General features: G+C 40.5%; 1 protein-coding gene across 1 annotated transcript; it reads right to left on the bottom strand.

The window, feature by feature from the left end:
- Nucleotides 1–13,926: 13,926 nt before the first annotated feature.
- On the bottom strand, nucleotides 13,927–17,184 carry LOC129005251 (uncharacterized). The gene has a single exon (XM_054434092.1). It carries the CDS (start codon nucleotides 17,182–17,184, stop codon nucleotides 13,927–13,929), a length of 3,258 nt encoding a protein of 1,085 aa, XP_054290067.1.

The raw sequence follows: 17,184 nt of genomic DNA, 5'->3' as shown, positions 1-17,184 counted from the left end.
GCACCCTTTAGGACAGGGTTTGGGACTGTCCGAGTGTCTGAAGGACACCCCCAGGTTCAGGTATTATATCGTATCGTACTTGTATCCAGAGGAACTGGCTTAGTATTATACCATATTATACCCCCCTCCCTTATTTTGAGGGTGCATATGGAATTGAAAACGCAGTTATAATGTTATAAATATTTATTCTACAAGCAAGACACATTACTAATTTATAAAGAATTGAGTGAAGTGTTAAAACTACTGAGCACTACTACTACTGAACTACATGCTAAAAACTAATGTTTATAAATAAGCACATTTGGGGAATTCCCCACCATCCCCGTACATTTAACACTATACAATTTAGAGTTTGTGAAACATTCTAGATCTTCGTCTGTGAGGAGGCTGGTGAACCTCGAGGGTAAAAATGTCACCCTCTCCTCGCCGGCAGATGTGGTGATGTGTAGTACGATCACTATAGTTCCGAATCTCGTGTTGATTCGTCTAGCAGACTGAATTTTTGCCGGCTCGGTCAGATCTTTGATGGGGACCTTCAATGGGGAAGAGAGCACCTCGCAAGACGACAGCTTTGTAGAAAGATCCATCTAAACCCAAATAATATTGTCCTAATAATATTTGTCTGGATAGTCGAGTGGTTATAGTGTTTGCCTTCAAATCTAGAGGTTGCTGGTTCGACCCCCAGTCGATCCCTAAAAACTATGGGAACTATGTAAATATGATAGCAAAGAGGACCCATGCTGTTATTTTTATACTACAAGCTATATTAGTAAACTACAGCAGCGATATTTACCTTGTTGTAGGGGATGCGGAGAGTGTCTACCCCTCGGCAGATGCCTCTGGTTTTATACCAGGGTAGTGGGGAGCGCAAGGGCGGGGCTTAGAAAAATAATTCTTTCCTGCCGAGGACGGCCTTTCTACAGAATGGACACCTAACAATACGATTAGCACAATTTTTACAAAGAGTGTGCCAGCAAATCATTAATACTATAGTCGGTAGATTTTCAAAAAAAATACGACAACTGATTGTTCCTGCAGAGGGCAATTCTTCATTAGAACTGGTATCGCTATCGATATCTCTGGTTCTGTTTATTCGCTCTCCAGTAGAAACTAGTATTGCTTCCAACGAGTCTCGGATGTCTTCCTATATTGCGGGGGCTATACGGATCATTTCTGGAACATTTGTATCCTCCATAAAGTGGTTAGTTAGCCATAGTGTGTCCTGCAATTCCACTCTGACAGTCTGAACTACTGTCAAGATATCAATTAGATCGTAACCTTCCGGTCGGCTACCACTCCATCTTTGTAAAAAGTCGGCAAGCCTAAACTCTCGAATTTGTTGACGGTCGGCTTCAACTTGGCACGATACACACCGAGCAGCAGACCGTCGCATCTGGAAACATAGGTAAGTGTTTATTGTATGCCTAAATGTATACTTATATGTATTTTCCCCAATCCCGATCTCCTTACCCTAGTTCTTCCTGTTGAGGTTGATGGTTCAGGGTGAGCTCGCATCCATTGTGGAAGGACTCTTGGCACCCCTAAAGATGTTGATGGTTGGGGTTCTTGAGATCTTTGTACAGGGGTCAACGTAGTGTAGACTGGTGGAGGCTGGTCCAAGCTCACGCGTGAATTATTAGCCGCATCCTCGGCTTCCACAAGAGCTCTGTCAATCGGAGATGTACGGTCTTCAGCCATCTAAATAAAAACATGGACATGTTGTAAATGCAGCTTAAATGGTGGATACAAGTTTAACAAAAATCATACAAATAAACCCACCGCTTGGATAACGGCTGTAGCTCGCTCGTCACTTAAAAATGTTGTACTTGTTAAAATATAATTTCTGTCTCTTGTTCTAGGAGGGGTTTCTTCCTGAAAAGAAACTCAAATCAGTTTACATTTTAATGCGTGTTTTGTTTAGTACTTTATGTTACTAGTACTTACTCTTGGACGTTTTTCTGGAGCAGCGTCAGAAGTGGACACTAGCATCAGTAGGAAAACACACACGTTGAGACGAGCCATGGCTTTGAGAAGCTCGCATGTGTTTTGTGCTTAAATAGGCACCCTTGTTCTAAATATAAAATCACAAGGGGAGATCCCCCCTTTAGGTACTTTTGACAGGAGGGAGAGAACCCTCTAGGTACTTCCGCCGCGTGGACTATGGAGTACGGACAGTGTTTTGTGAAATTCTGGTACTATCCGATATTCAATAGATTCATTTGCTGTAGACTGTGTAATTCATTTTTGATTGATGGTGCTGATGAAGAATGTGGTTGGTTTGTTACAAATATCTGTGATTTGGACTTTGACAAACTCAAATGTTTTGTTTGTGGAGAGATTCTACCTGTTCTTTGGAGTTTAGACAAGTGACCCAGTTTCCACACCACGGTAAGCTGTTAGGCTAGGCCGTAGGGTCCCAGCGCGTTCTTTTTGTTAACCCAGAGCTTCACCAAGAGTCCTAACCTCTGGGGTAGGCTGCCCCAACCATCGCAGCCTACGGTGATGGCCACTCCATAACAGATTTGCCACCTCCCATTTTTTTTGGTCCTTTGACAAATGTAAAGGGTTATTTACTCGGTGAAGCCTTTCAATTAACCCTTTTTTACCATTGACAAAGGATATTTTACTTTTATATGTTTTTTTGTCTCTGTCAACCCGTTCATTTTGAAAGTCATCAGGCCATTTACTAGGCGAACCGTTCATTTTAGCCTACGACATTTCATTTACTAAGAATGACAGAGATTTTTTAATTTTTTGTTATTTTTTTTTGTCAGATTATAGTCCGAGGTGAGAGGGAAATTAGGTGATATGGAGGATAACGCAATGTTTTAAGGTTTTTAGGCCAACCTCCGGCCCCTGGACTTACGGGTTTTAAGCCTGCCTGTTGGGCATCACACACACACATGGAGAGGATAACGCAATGTTTTACGGTTTTTAGGCCAACCTCTGGCCCCTGGACTTATGGATTTTAAGCCTGCCTGTTGGGCGCACATACTCACACACACACACACACACACAAGGAAACACCTCGAACTATAATCCGTTTTTTAATAAGGAACATCTCTATCCATGTACATTAAATGATTATCTACAAAATTACTACTTACATCTTGATATAAAACTACATTGTCCCAATCTACTTTATTTGCAAAGTCGTGGATAAAAGATTCCGACAACTTTTGATATTTACATACAATACTCCAACATCCGTCAAAGTTTACAGCCATTTCCCGAAGAAAGTATTCGGGGAATTTCTGGCGCTTTAAAATTGGAGCCCAGTTCACTCTGTGAAAGTATATTCTGAGCATTTCAATGGAAAAATCATAATGGGACGATAAAATTTCCCAATCTAAAAATCTACTAAATTTCATGACAAATTTGTCTGTTAGAACCCCGTGGGGCTCTTTGCTCTCCTGAGACAACAGTGACCAGGCGTTCTCCATCTCCAAGCTCATACTGACCGGTTTCATGGAGTGAAAGGTTTAAGTAGTACTGTAGAGTGTAGGCTGCGCTGAAAGCGCACCTTTTATGGTCACCGGTGACACAGCTTATTCCTGGTAGGCAGAAATTGTAAATAGACGGGCCAGAGATTTCCCGTACGTTGGGATGAAACCCTCGCAAAAACTCTGCCTTTTCCCTGCCTTTTGTGTAAATAATTTTAAAAGGAATGCAAAGTGCTGTAATTAAACCTTCATTGTATGGTACAGACCCTTCATTCCAATGGATACCGTGATGCCGAGTTAACCAGCGAGCGGTTCTTTGCATTTTTTCATTTAAATTTGTGATACTATAAGGTGGTTTGAAAATAATTTGGCAGTTTAAAGAGCCGCCGACAACGGCCAACTCTTTAATTATAAATTTGTTATCGTTATCTGTGAAGGCTTGAAACTCAACTACTGCAAACGCCATTTGGCCACCTTTTGTACAGTGATATCTCGTTAAACAAACGTTCGGCTATTAAAGTAGGTAACTGATCTGTACACTCGTTCACACCGGAAAGGACTTGATTGATACACTCTTTGATTAAATCGTCCCGGTAAAAAAGCTCCCTAAGTGAAATGTAAATTAGAGGGAGGTTATTAATAAACATGCACCATTCATTCTGGTTGAGAGTTATAGAGTGCTCGCCGTCAGAGACGTAAGCATACTGATGACCAAAGACCATGTTTACCCTAATATCCTCCCCCGTATCTACTTTGAACGAGTATTGGTTCTTACCCTCGAGTGTTAGGGTGACGTCATTAAAGTGAGTTGCAAGCTGACAAAATGCATCGTACGACCAATAAACACAACCTTTTCTACCTTTAAATAATATTCCGAGCCCTCTATTTAGAAAAATCCCCGTCACGACACATTTTGTTAGGTCATTATCCAAATGATAGTCTGATTTCAAGAAAACCCCGGTTAGTAAATTTATAGGTTCCTTGCTCTTGGGAATGAGCATCGGCTCTATACTTACATCCGCTCCCTGCGACGTCATCGCTCATACTAAATTTTTTTAAACGGTTACTTTATTAACAGTACCTGTCAGTAATGAATATGTCATGTGAGTATCATGTAAAAGTAAACAGTACGCGGACGTATTTGCTGTAAAGGCTGTACCCGACTCAAACTCTACGCGTACATCAATAGGGCCTGATTTTATGGAATCATTTTGCTTTGAACAGTCAATAACGTACAGGGGTGCTTTGTCTTTGTATTTTTCTTTGTCCACTGCTGGATAGCTTTGTTTCCCGTAGTACGAAGAATGGAAACGGAAAAACATTTCATAGAAGATAGACCAATCACCGTGAATGTTATCATATGGATAGTACTGCGAATTTAAATAAACTTTAATATTTTTTAGATCGCAAGCATCAAAACATGACATGTCTTTTTTTATGTCATTTTTGCGACTAGTCTGAAATCCTACTATTACGTAACGGGGTTTTTCAAGCTGATTGGAGGTCTTTACAGTCCACGATTGTAAAGTGGTCTGTGGTACTGATGGATACTCGTGCAGTTCCCATGATCTAAACGGTAAATGTACCTTTGTATCTTTTTCAATCATCTTTAGTAGTTTCAAACGGTAAGGATCAGATACGGTAACGTGTGGCACCCTCCAGTATACTCCTGTAATTTCCAAAACTACTTCAGCAGCATTTGTACTGTGTACTGCGTTTAAATCGGTCGATGACCGCAAAAGAATCAATTCTTGTCTGACATTAGCAATTACACGCTTATAGTCCTCGGCAAAACCCAGCAACATGTGCAAAGGAACACTGAATGAAAACTCTGTAATTTTCTCCGTTTTCCCAAAACCTAACCAACAAGCGTTTTTTAAACTTTCTAGTTCACCCTGTTGTACCGATAACAGGTTTTTAATGGTGGTTGTTATACCTACATTTTTTATTCGATCGACCTCGACACCCCCGATTTCATATCTAATATCGTCAAAAAGAAACGCCACAGCATTATTGACAAAATGAACTTCTGCAGCGGTTCCATCCTGTTTTTTTCCGCTAACTCTGCCCACGATATGGAGAGTACTGTCAAACGGTGCAGTTATTATGTCCTGTTGACTGATTGGTATACGTATTTCATCGTTATTCTTAAAGGTCGATGAAGCGTACGGTTTATGAGTGTGAAACTCAATACCTGTGATTACATCACTGTACTCTGCTTTATTTTCTATGTCCAACATCTTGAACTTTAAATCCTAATGAACGCAAAACTTTGTGTTGGTTGATGTTAACCGTACAGTGTCTTGACGCTTACTGATGGGTAAAGATTTTGTGACCTCCCTAAATACCAAACCCATTTTTCCTCCTTATATGCAGTCTGATGGATATATTTTCGTTTCTCAAGTTGATTCTCTCACCGTTTTGATCTTTGAGAGTGATTGTAACGTTGTTTATCCTCTTGACGTTCACAGGCAAATAAATGATTGTGTTGGGTACCTCCACTATTTTATAGCCCGGACCCACGTTTGGGTAGAACTCGTGTATAACATGGCCCTCAGCTCCATTGTCATACGAACCTCGAACTATATTACACTCTACGCGTATTACGTTTACATTAATGATGCTTACTGTTCGGTCGGAAGCGTGTTTTTTACCTGCTTTCAAAATTTTACTATCAGAACCCAGGAGAGGAGCAAGCGTGTTACTTTGTGTAAAATCAATAGCTTGGCTACACTTTATTTCCGATTTTAGCGTATTGTTATTTGCTTTCAATTCCAATTCCACATCCTTCCCTACTTTTTCTTTTAGAGCAGTTTCTAAATCTTCAATCTCATATGCCCCTTCAGCTATTTCAATCATTCTACCATCGCCGTAATAAAATTTGTTATTTTTACCCGCTTCAATATTTGGGATCGAGTGAAACGTCATCAAGTCTATAAGGCCAATCTCCCATTCTCCTTCACTAACGTCAACAGGCGGGAAGTAATCTTTTGAAACATAGGAACCCCTTCCACTCAAGCTAAACATTGTCGAGAAACTGTAAGCACAAGTGTCCGCATACAACTGAATTGAAATTTTGTTTCCGCTCGTAGTTATAGTAGATGTCGCAGCTACCAAAATACTGTAAAAGTTCACGTGGTGGCTTGAGATTACCAAAACTATCGAAATAGTACACGATATCTTTTACCTTTTTATAACACACCCAGTGAGTGCCGTTGCCGAAACTAGAATCCAAGTTTACAATAGCCGATTCATTTTCTTTTGGTGCGCTAGGGAGAGTGTCTCTCATATAAACTCCTCTAAAGTGTGGTATACGTAGTTCTTTTGCATAGTGTAATAAATCATAATTTGTCAAAGGCCTTATCGGGATCGAGCTTTTTTTTTACCAACTCTTTTCTTTGTCTTTTTCTTACCGGCCCCTTGTTTTGGGTAAGGTCTTAGGTACAAACCTTTACCCTTTGGGTACGGTCTAAGGTACAACCCGTTTCCCTTGGTGGGAGATTTACGCTTAACTGGGCTTTTCTTCTTCTTTTTACCACCCCCTAACTTTGTTTTAGTCTTCATGGCTGTAGTAACAGCCCAAGCAGCTGCTTTTTCAGCCAAAGATGCGTCTGAGGATTTAAATCGTCGCCACGCGCGCTCGGCCAATTCAGCGTCGGCCTGCCGCCTGTTTTCAGAATCTTTGTATTGCGAGTACGCAATGTCGTGCTGTTTGCAAGCTTCGTCTAATCCGTTGATTCCTTTGTCACCTCTAGCTAATCTTTTGGCTAATTTTGTACCTGGCCCACAGTAATTATAACCAGGTAAGTGAGCTTCAAATGGTAACAAATCTACAGCTTTGTTTACAACGGAGGATATAATACCTCTTCCTGTGACTGCTCGTCTGCGTCTAACCGATGTTTTCCTCTTCCCTGCCATTTTATAACTGATGACTGACACGTACTACAATGTTTTAAATAGGTCGTCCCATGTAGACTGCTCCCGGACAACCTGTGTATTCCAATCTTCAAAACTAGGGTAACTAGCCCTCCCCCTGTTTATCTGTTTGTACAGTGTATAGGCCAGATCTGCCACCACTTCCTTGACATATTCTTTATTTACAGCATCGTTTAACCACCGTGGTTTACCTACGTTTGTCAGCCGTTTACTTTTAACGTCCCAATGTTTATCTTTATCGGGTAAAATTGAATTATTTTGTAGATATTGCAAGGTAACCGCATCGTGAATGTGGGCAGGATCGGACACCTGTCCTAACCGTTTATTCTTGAAATTCCATGCTAGTCCGCCTTGTAAAGGTGTGTGATTGTCCAAGTATTGTTTATTTACGGCATCTCCCCCTTTACTGGGGGGTGCTACATTCTGAATAACTGTATTTTTAACATCAAAAGCTCCATTTTTATTTTTTTGCAACGTGTTTTTATTGAAATACTCGAGATTTACAGCGTCTTTGTTGGCAACTGGGGAGGCAACATTCTGTATGACCAACTGTTTTGCATCAAAAGACCCCGCACCTCGTGTTATAGTGTTTTCCTTGAGAAATGATAGGTTAACGGCATCTCCATCCGCCTTTGGTGGAGCAACATCTTGCAGCCGGTAATGGTGTATCGAGTATGCGGTGGCGTCAGAGAACTTAAGCGGGGTATGAAGATCCATATATTGTTTTGTTACCGCATCTTTAACATCAACTGGATCAGCTATATTACATACACGTGTGTTTTGAGCATCAAAATGACCACTTTGCAGTGTCATACAGTTTAAAAGTGAATTCGCATGCGATCTAAAATTCATCGCATCAAGATTGTCTTTTGGATCGTCGACATTGCACAGACGTTTACCTTGCATATCATAGCTACCATCCTGTGATAATGCAAAGCCTACGCCTTTGGGTCCAACAAGACCCTTCTCCTTCTTAGTATAACGTCCAAACTTGTCTATGCCCATCGTGAGACTGACTTGTATCGACTGTTTCCGCTACCTTTTATGTATCCTGCTTCGTGCAGTTCCTCTACAATGTTTACAATCTCGTTACCGTGTGAAGTATTTCCCGTTTCAGCTGATGCTACCAACAGTTTTAGTCTATCGACCAACTCGTTGGGATTATCCCAATGCACTATATCGCGAGACTTTGTACTTTTCCACGACATTCCTCTACCCTGTCTGACGGGAAACAGATCCTTGATCACGTGTCTGTATTTCAAACTACTATCACGTCTAATTTGATTGTCAAAATTATAACCCTTTTTGTGAGCATTTGACGCAATCAATATACTTTTGTAAGCATTTAGATCGTCCTCTGCATACACATCGCTGTTTGGCAGTCTTTTAAATATAAGCTCATAGAGCCCCTCGGAAGGTGGGTATCTCGTGTTGTTAACAATAATGGTACCGTCAGTGTCAAATTCCATCACCTTGTTACCAATCATTAAAGTTTTTCCTCTTTCGTCAAACCTTGGACCATAGTCGCGGTCAATAGTTCTATGTTTTCCACCAGCGTCTCGTATAAACTGGGTCATATATTTTCTAGTTAACGGGTTCTCAAACTGCTCTTCAATGTACTTAGATGCTGTTTGAAAGCCTAATGGAGACGAAACAACCTCTTCCAATTGACTAGTTTCAGCTCTAGGTGTTGATATGGCCTCTGGTTTAAACGGTTGACCAATGTAATCATCGTCATCACTCTCATAGTCCATTGGCTCTTCTTTAGAAAGCTGTTCAATTTTAACATCTGTTTTTGGTTCGCCTTTTTCAGTTCTCTAATTAACGGTTTGTATTGCTGCTCCAGCAGTTTTTCACTCTCCACACTACCATCTTTAAACTGTCTAAATTTACGCCTAACTGCTTCTTTCAACTCTGCTATTTGCAGGGTGAGATGTTTATTCTTCCGCGTCATCTTTGATAATGAGCCTAAAACACCACAGCTAGCCTCTTAAGGCAATTCAATCTGCCGAAAAAATAGTGCACGTTTCTTATGTTTACGTAGGTAGTGCACTACTTCTTTCAAAGATATACCCGAGGTAATATCTATATCTCGGTAGTATCTCTTTGTCACTAGATCAAATTGTGGAATAGTGTACCTTTTTGACCAATTCCGAAAAACAAACGTTCTTTTCCAATTATCTCTCCATTGTGGTATTTCCGCTACAGTATACCGCTCACTAACGTCACTTTTTTCCATATACCTCTGCAAAAAAGACATTGGACGTTTCATTCCATTGTGGTGCAACAGAAACGAGTTCAATAACCAAAATTCACTTGGATTCGCTCCAGTGAACTCACGCCATTGGTCAAACAGTTGACGATCAGTTATCGTATACACACCATTATTGAAACTTATTCAAAAACTTTCGCTATATTGTTGTAAAGTTGGCAACGCAGCCTTTAGAAATTCTGTTGTAAACAGTCCTTGGCTCAAGTTGTTTACCCCAGCATAAGGTTTACCACGAGATCTCGGTAATCCCGGAGGTACCGGACCATATGCTACATTATAACTCACATCGATATGGCATTTCGACGCCATCGCAGTTTTATAAATCGTCAGAGGTGATCTTATTGGTATAGTCCGTTCAGTCAATACTATACATCTTGCTGCGTGGGGAATATTGCAACCGTATTCGAGCATTCGGAGGTAAATCTGGGTAAAGTTTATGCTACCATGAAGGTTGCGCAATGGTAAAACCTTACCAAAGATATCCGGAAACGGTCTAAATCTCGAAATAATATTATGGGACTCTCTAACTGTGCAGTTGTTCATATCTTCGTGATAGACCACCAGTTCAAGTGGAACTTTCTTTTCTTCGCATTTTTCCAAAAATCTAATCCAAATTTCACGGTTGTATGTACGTTCACTCGCAGATATCATTAACAAGATAACCGGGGGTAATACAGCGCTCTGTTTTGGCACTTTATGTCTCCAACACCGCCTATTGTACTTGTGACCATGACGTCCTTTTCTGCTACAGTAGTTTCCACAAAACTTTTTCTTATCGGAATAGTAATATGTGCAAAGATTAGATTTAACATTATGAAGTTTGGTATCGTAACCTCTAAGGTCGTTGTAGGTGTAGATGTTAACCATTATAACTCCTCAATGAAACTGTCAAATCCTATACGGTATCTTCCTTTATTAGTGTCCCGAGTCTTGTCGATAACTAAGAACCCATGATTGTCTTTCCACGCCAGTGAACACAACTGTTTGAATTTATCAAATGGCATGTCGGTAGTGACATGGTCGCTATATACATGTCGTAAATTCATATCATCCTGTTTGAATAGTATTAAAAGGTTTGCGTTGTCTCTAATAAGCTGCTTTGGTATAGCACTATACGTTTGACCCAAATAAAAGGTGTCAATATTGTTATGCCTACCCATAGTGAAATAGTTTGTAATGTTGTTGTGTTTCTCACAGGATATATCGTCAAATATCATTATTGAATGTTGTTTAGCCTTATTTGGATGAACTACCAAGTTGTTGTCACCATATGCAAAATAACCAATTTCCTTAGGTAGAGCCAATGGTAAAAACTGGTATTTGGGCTGATTCAGGGATTTACAGAAAATGTAGATATTTTCAAAAACAAGACCATTTGGATCGAATAATAAATTAAACACAACATTTGTTTTACCCGAGTTGCTGGGGCCTGAAAGGATGCCGCGAATTGAGTCTGGTAGCAGATGGCCATGTTTATTTTTAGATGCCAGACCCTCGCCGAGATACTCGTCATAGTTTTTTTACCGTCTAAGGGGGACTCTGCTGCGCCACACGCATCGTGTTCAACTGATTGTAGCACACTCACCCTATCGTTTATAAATACGCCCGGATGCAGCTGCTTGATCTACACGGAGCCGTCACCGGATGCTCTAAATAAGAATGTCACTTTTACTAAGCCACGTGTCGCTTTTCTTGTCAAAGCCAAGCCATCTGACTTTTATTTTATCTCCTTTCCGCTGTAACACTCTTTCAACTAAATATACATCTCCGGTCTTTGATTTATTTAGCTCCTGTTCATAAAACCCTCCCTTTAGTATTTCACCGTTATGGTCTTTGAGTACATATGTAGGTGGTTTTGTCGGTTTGATGGCGTAAATGGTGAAAACCTCGTTTGTCCAGTTTGGCAGATAGCCTTTAGTAAAAACTCTTTTATACTTGCTAATCCTAACACTATCCCCCAGTTTAAATTTTGGTGCCACCCTTTTTCCCTTCTTGTTTATCCTTTTTAATATTTCCTTTACATTCTTTTGTTTCACGTCTTTTGGTTTCATACCAATTGTTTTATGTACCGAGTTATTATATCGTTTGAGAATATCAGGAAGTAATGACAACCATTCATATGTACCCTTTGCGGTAAACTCTTTCCACATCCACTGTTTCAAAGTTCTGTTATATCTTTCCACGATACTAGCTTTTAAATCAGAAAACGTAGAATAATGGTTAATTTTATACTTTTTCATGAGAGCACCAATATGTTTATTAAACCATTCGGTTCCTTGATCGGTTTGAAAGTGTTTCATCTTATGTTTTATCAAAATAGGTTCAAGTGCTTTGGCAACTGCCGGACCTGTCTTATCTTTTAACGGGACTGCAAACCCGAGTTTTGAAAAACAATTGATCATAGTCATGATGTACCGATTACCTTTATTTAGCTTTGCATAAGGCTGCATCTCTACGAGATCGGCCTGGTACAAATCATTCAACCCTTTAAGAGTCACTTTCCGTCTAGTGTAATTTTTTCTAGCAGGTTTGTGTAGCTCTTCAGCTATAGCACGTCTGACATCCATTGTTAAAATGATACAACTTGACAGTGTATTGATAATTTATTAAGTTTTTAGAAATGCTGCGGCCCCTCCACCGCCGCAGCTCGTGATGGCCTCCAAAAACAAACTAGTTGCCACCTCCGTTTATTTTTTTTGTTTTACAAACATTTAGTTTTTACAATATTTACAAGTTACTTTATGGAAGATAAATAAAGGAGCTATGCAAATGCTGCATGTTTCTTTAGGGACTTTAAACTTTGGATACATGTAGTTACCTCTTCGCTTTAAGCGAGAAGGAAGATCAACCATTCTTCCACAGTCAATACATAACCTACTAGAGCCTCTAAAAGACTCGTAGTAGTTTAGGGTTACATAACCACAGTTTTCTCTATGACAGTTCAAAATGTCCTGCCTTAGCGTTGATGGAAGATCAACACTTTCTTTTACATAAGGGAAAAGGATAACGTTTGTGCAAATTTCCCTAATTGAAAGCTCAGACAAGGACAACATGATGGCAAGAAGGTTCCAAATAGAATAGTCTTTTTATTTGCCCCCCCAGAAAAGCTGCGGCCCCTCCACCGCCGCAGCTCGTGACGGCCTCCAAAAACAAACTAGTTGCCGTCTCCGATCCCCAAAATTTTTCTTACCACCTTCTCAAGGATGGGATCAAAGATTGTAGACAGGAACATCTTCTCAATCTGGTCCAATTGTATAGACGTGCTGCACATATGGTGCATCTATCTCTTGGAGTCTTAAATTTTGCTACACATACAATTGTTCCAAACCGTCGAAAAGAAATATTCGCTGCCTCTCCACAATCCTTACAAAACTCTTCATTGTCGAGAAAACAAATATGGTAGTAGACATAGCCACAGTTTTCATGGTGGTAATTGAATATATAATCTTTAATCACAGGTGGGATTGCTGCTTGCTTTACAGCATTTAAAAGAAACATGTTATCAGTAATTGTTCTAGCTGAGAGCTCAAGTAGGGACAACATGGTGGCGAGAAGGTTCCAAGTGGAATGACACTCACCCCTCCACACATGGTTTACGGGCCTTTCGGCCGCGCCAGTGACCTTCATACATGGTTTACAGGCTTTTTAGTCAGCCGTGCCAGTGACCTTCACACATGGTTTACGGGCTTTTTAGTCAGCCGCGCCAGTGACCATCATTCACACATGCACAAGGAGTAGCTCAAGTCCCTCCAGATTTGAGCGCCTCAATGTACAAACACATTCAAAAATAGCCCCACTCCAGTTGGATCTCAGCCACCATGTGTTTCGCATCGTGTTTCGGCTGGATATTCTCCATCAAGCGCGACGAGCCGTCGCCATTTATCGTCAAGACAAGGGTGGTATTTCTTAGACCAGTGGAGCCAATCTACGAAGAACTTCGACCCTTGGATCTCAGGCCACCACCGTTACCACCAAGAAACACAGAATATGCCACCATAAAGGTATGTAGTGATAGTGGAGAGGGGAGCGCAACACATGTGCAGCATGTGCAACATGTGTTCAGTGTCCAACATGATCTCTCTGATGCTGGTCGTTAGTGATTTTGTTCAACATTATTTATATCGCAGAGTATGTGAATTTTTAAATTTGATTGAAGAAGACAACGATTCAGACACAGATTCGGAATTTGGGGTCAATTGGGGACCGGGAGGGTGGAACGGGTGGAACGAGGTGGATATTGGGGACTGGGAGGAGTTAAGTGACAGTGATAGTGATTCAGGAGTTGAGATTTTGGTGAGTTTTTTTAATTTTAAACCCATATGGAAGTGTATCATAATTGCTACCATGTTTCCTTTTTGGTCCAGTAATTTTAAACTGTTTGACCTCACTGATTGTAACTATATTCCTATCCTTTGTTCGTCTGATTCTATTTTCCTCAATGTCCATTGTTTGTGCAGCATCACCAAGGACCATCTCTTTCAAACTGTCAAATCCAATCTTTTTAGAAGTTTTCATGTTTAATGTAAGCCCTTTTACTTTACCAACGGGAATCAATTTTTGTTTGTTTGTTGACCACACGAGGTATGCATAGGTTTTTGGCCCTCCAGATACAAACTCTGTTATGTATGAACCTGGTCCATACTCGGCCAACTCATCGGTCATTTCCCCTAGATAATCTCCCGTGGGAACTCTGTACAAACCACCCTTGTATACATACAATACAGAATCAGTATCATAATACAACACTTGACCACCCAAAGCATCTAGATGCTCATAGAGCTTCAATCTCGCTTGGGCAGTAGTATAAGCTGCCAACACAACATTTACATTTTGCAATGGTTCCCCAACCTCCTCAATGTACTCCCAGCTAACAACAAGAACCTCATCATTGACAATCTGTACTCTATTTACATCAATTTCAGAGCTAGTTAACATTTTGAAAAGTGTTTTTGGGTCTCTGACAATCGTAGCTTTGGTCTGATTTTCACGCTGTCCAAATTTTCCCCAAAACGAGTTCAACATAAGCTTAGCTAACGACCTTAAGCCACCATTTTTTACAATTTTGTCTTTTTCTAGTTGGACACCCTCTTTCTTAAAATAGTCGTCAATGTACTTGTTTTTGTCCTCGTCTGTTTCACACCAACCCGGGTACCCAGATGCTTCCTGTTTCATTTTTAAAAATTTATTTATAAAATCAGTAAACAATCCCCCATTTTCATATGTGGCTACCTTATACTCCCAAAGTTCATACATGTCGAGTACAACATAACCCTTTTCTACAGCTTTACGAACTTCGTCCATGGTCCAGGTCCCAATAAGTGCTCTGTCACCACTTTCGTGGTCGCAATCACTTTGAATCTGACCATCTCCACAAGTCGCGCACAAAACAAACATTAACTTGTCATTCATTTTGGCTGGGAGAACGGGGTGATAGAGCTCACGAGGTGGAAGTACTTTACACTTTAATAGACCCTCAACATTAAGACCTCTCTGTCTACACTCTTTGTCTCCTACATAGATCGTTGGGTGGCCTACAGGGTACTTGCCATATTTACATACCCAGGGATAGAGAGAGCATACATCCACGTACTCAATGGTTTCCCCTTCGGCGCATTTGTGATACGTTTTGGCATTCCCGGTTCGGCCCCCAAAAAATGCTTGCCTCGGATTCAGAGGTAAATTGTTGAGGATCGGCAACTTTTCTAGGTGTTTCAGGTTTTCTGTCTTTTTTAACTTTCTAAACTCACATTCCCACATTTGTACAACGTTATCACCCAACTTTGCTATTTTAGATTTGGTCCGTTCATATCGCAAATGGAGTGAGTCAGGGGGGTCCTCTTTCAAAGCAAGTTCACGGTCATAGAGAAAGCATTTAGGGCATCCGTGCCAGTAGCATCCTTGAAATTCGTAAATATTCTGACCGTCAAACCCATCTACTTTCAGTTTATTGATCCTAACTTCTTTTCCACGACCAGCGTGTTCAATTCTAACTCCACGTTTCTCCTCTTCCCATGATAGCCACTGTAACGCGATTGCCGATTGAGCGTCTGTAAGCCTATATCCGTTTTTAGGAACGATGCCGATGGTATTTTTCTTCAAAAAGTTCCGACGGAAGGCCAAATTGCATGCGCTGGCAATGGTTACAGCTTCAAGAAACGGGTCAACATTACACTCTTGCAGGAAAATTGAACGGAACTTTAAGCAAGCTTGGGCCAAGATATCAACGTCCGACATACAGTACTCTAGGATTTCTTTTTTAAAGTCAAATGTGAAGTGGTTTGCAACCTGATCATTATACCAATTTTCAAAATCTTTGTGTGATTTTTCAAACATAGATTCTGGACAGTAAAACTCCTTTGGCGGCATAGAGCCCACATAATTTTGATTCTTAAGGGTGTTGAAGAGGTGGGGGAAATAGCCTTTCTTCTTTTCCGGGGGCAAATCAAAGGCTTTGGGCAGTGCAGCAAGAGGCATAGGGAAATAACTAAGTGAATCAACAAACCTCACATTGTCAATCTCCATCAAAATGACCTTAGTTCCCCGCATTACAAGTTTCGGAGTGAACTTTGTATCCTCCAGCACATATTTGAGCAAAAACTGAAAATCAAAGCCCTGCCCATTGTGTGCAATGACACAGACATCTTTAAAATTTCTACGGACTTGCATCACATAGTCCATGAACTGAGTGACTGGTTCAGAACTAAACACTCGTGTACGATTTTTACAAGCTATACAAAATTTAGCCTCAATACACTGATAGCAAAACTGTTGTGACACACACAAGTTCACTTGATGCAATTTAGACTCAGGATCTGAGGGCAGGGACTCGTCTTGACGGGTTTCCAAGTCAAAGAAAATAAACAAAAAGTCTTTGGATTTTGGCTTTCTTGTGTCTGGTTTCATATAGCATTTGTGGTTAGGTTCTTCAAATGAACTGCAAGGTTTGCAATATACTTCACCACATTTATGAGGCTTAGATCGATCTCTAATCCAAACCAATTTCCCACAGTCTAGACATTTCTTTACATTTTTACATCTATCAGCTTGATGCGCGATAAAACATCTCTGATTTTTATAAGTCATGTTACATTTAGGGCACAGAACACCACCACTCTCCACTACACAGGGAGGTGAGATAGTTTGACACTGTGGGCAAATGTTTGAGCAGCGATGCTCTCTTTTATGGTCGTAGGGTACATAACAGGCTTCACAGAAATAATTACAAACAAAAGCAGCAGTCAAGCAATTAATCACATTGTAGTGTCCATTGTGAAACAACAAGTTAATTTTGAACTTTGGGTTCTCTACATTTCCCTCAAAGTAGACATCACGTCCTTTCCTGTCATAGTTATACACAACAATTTTGTAGTCCCTCAAAAACCCCTGAAATTTTTCAAGTTCTGGTATGCCAGCTCCACCTTCTGGCATTTCAACCCTAGCTCGACACACAAGTTCTTGAGCCCTAACAGTCTGTCTTTTTCCATCATCTTTCCTTACTGCGTTGTAAAGGGGGTCTTTGGTTACATTGGCCAT

The sequence above is a fragment of the Macrosteles quadrilineatus genome, unplaced genomic scaffold, assembly GCF_028750875.1.
Source record: "Macrosteles quadrilineatus isolate MER2022 unplaced genomic scaffold, UCM_ALF_1.0 Scaffold_18__1_contigs__length_3160703, whole genome shotgun sequence".
Taxonomy (NCBI): Eukaryota; Metazoa; Arthropoda; class Insecta; order Hemiptera; family Cicadellidae; genus Macrosteles; species Macrosteles quadrilineatus.
The sequence above is the reverse complement of the archived record's forward strand: the minus strand, read 5'-3'. Positions and strand labels throughout refer to the sequence as shown.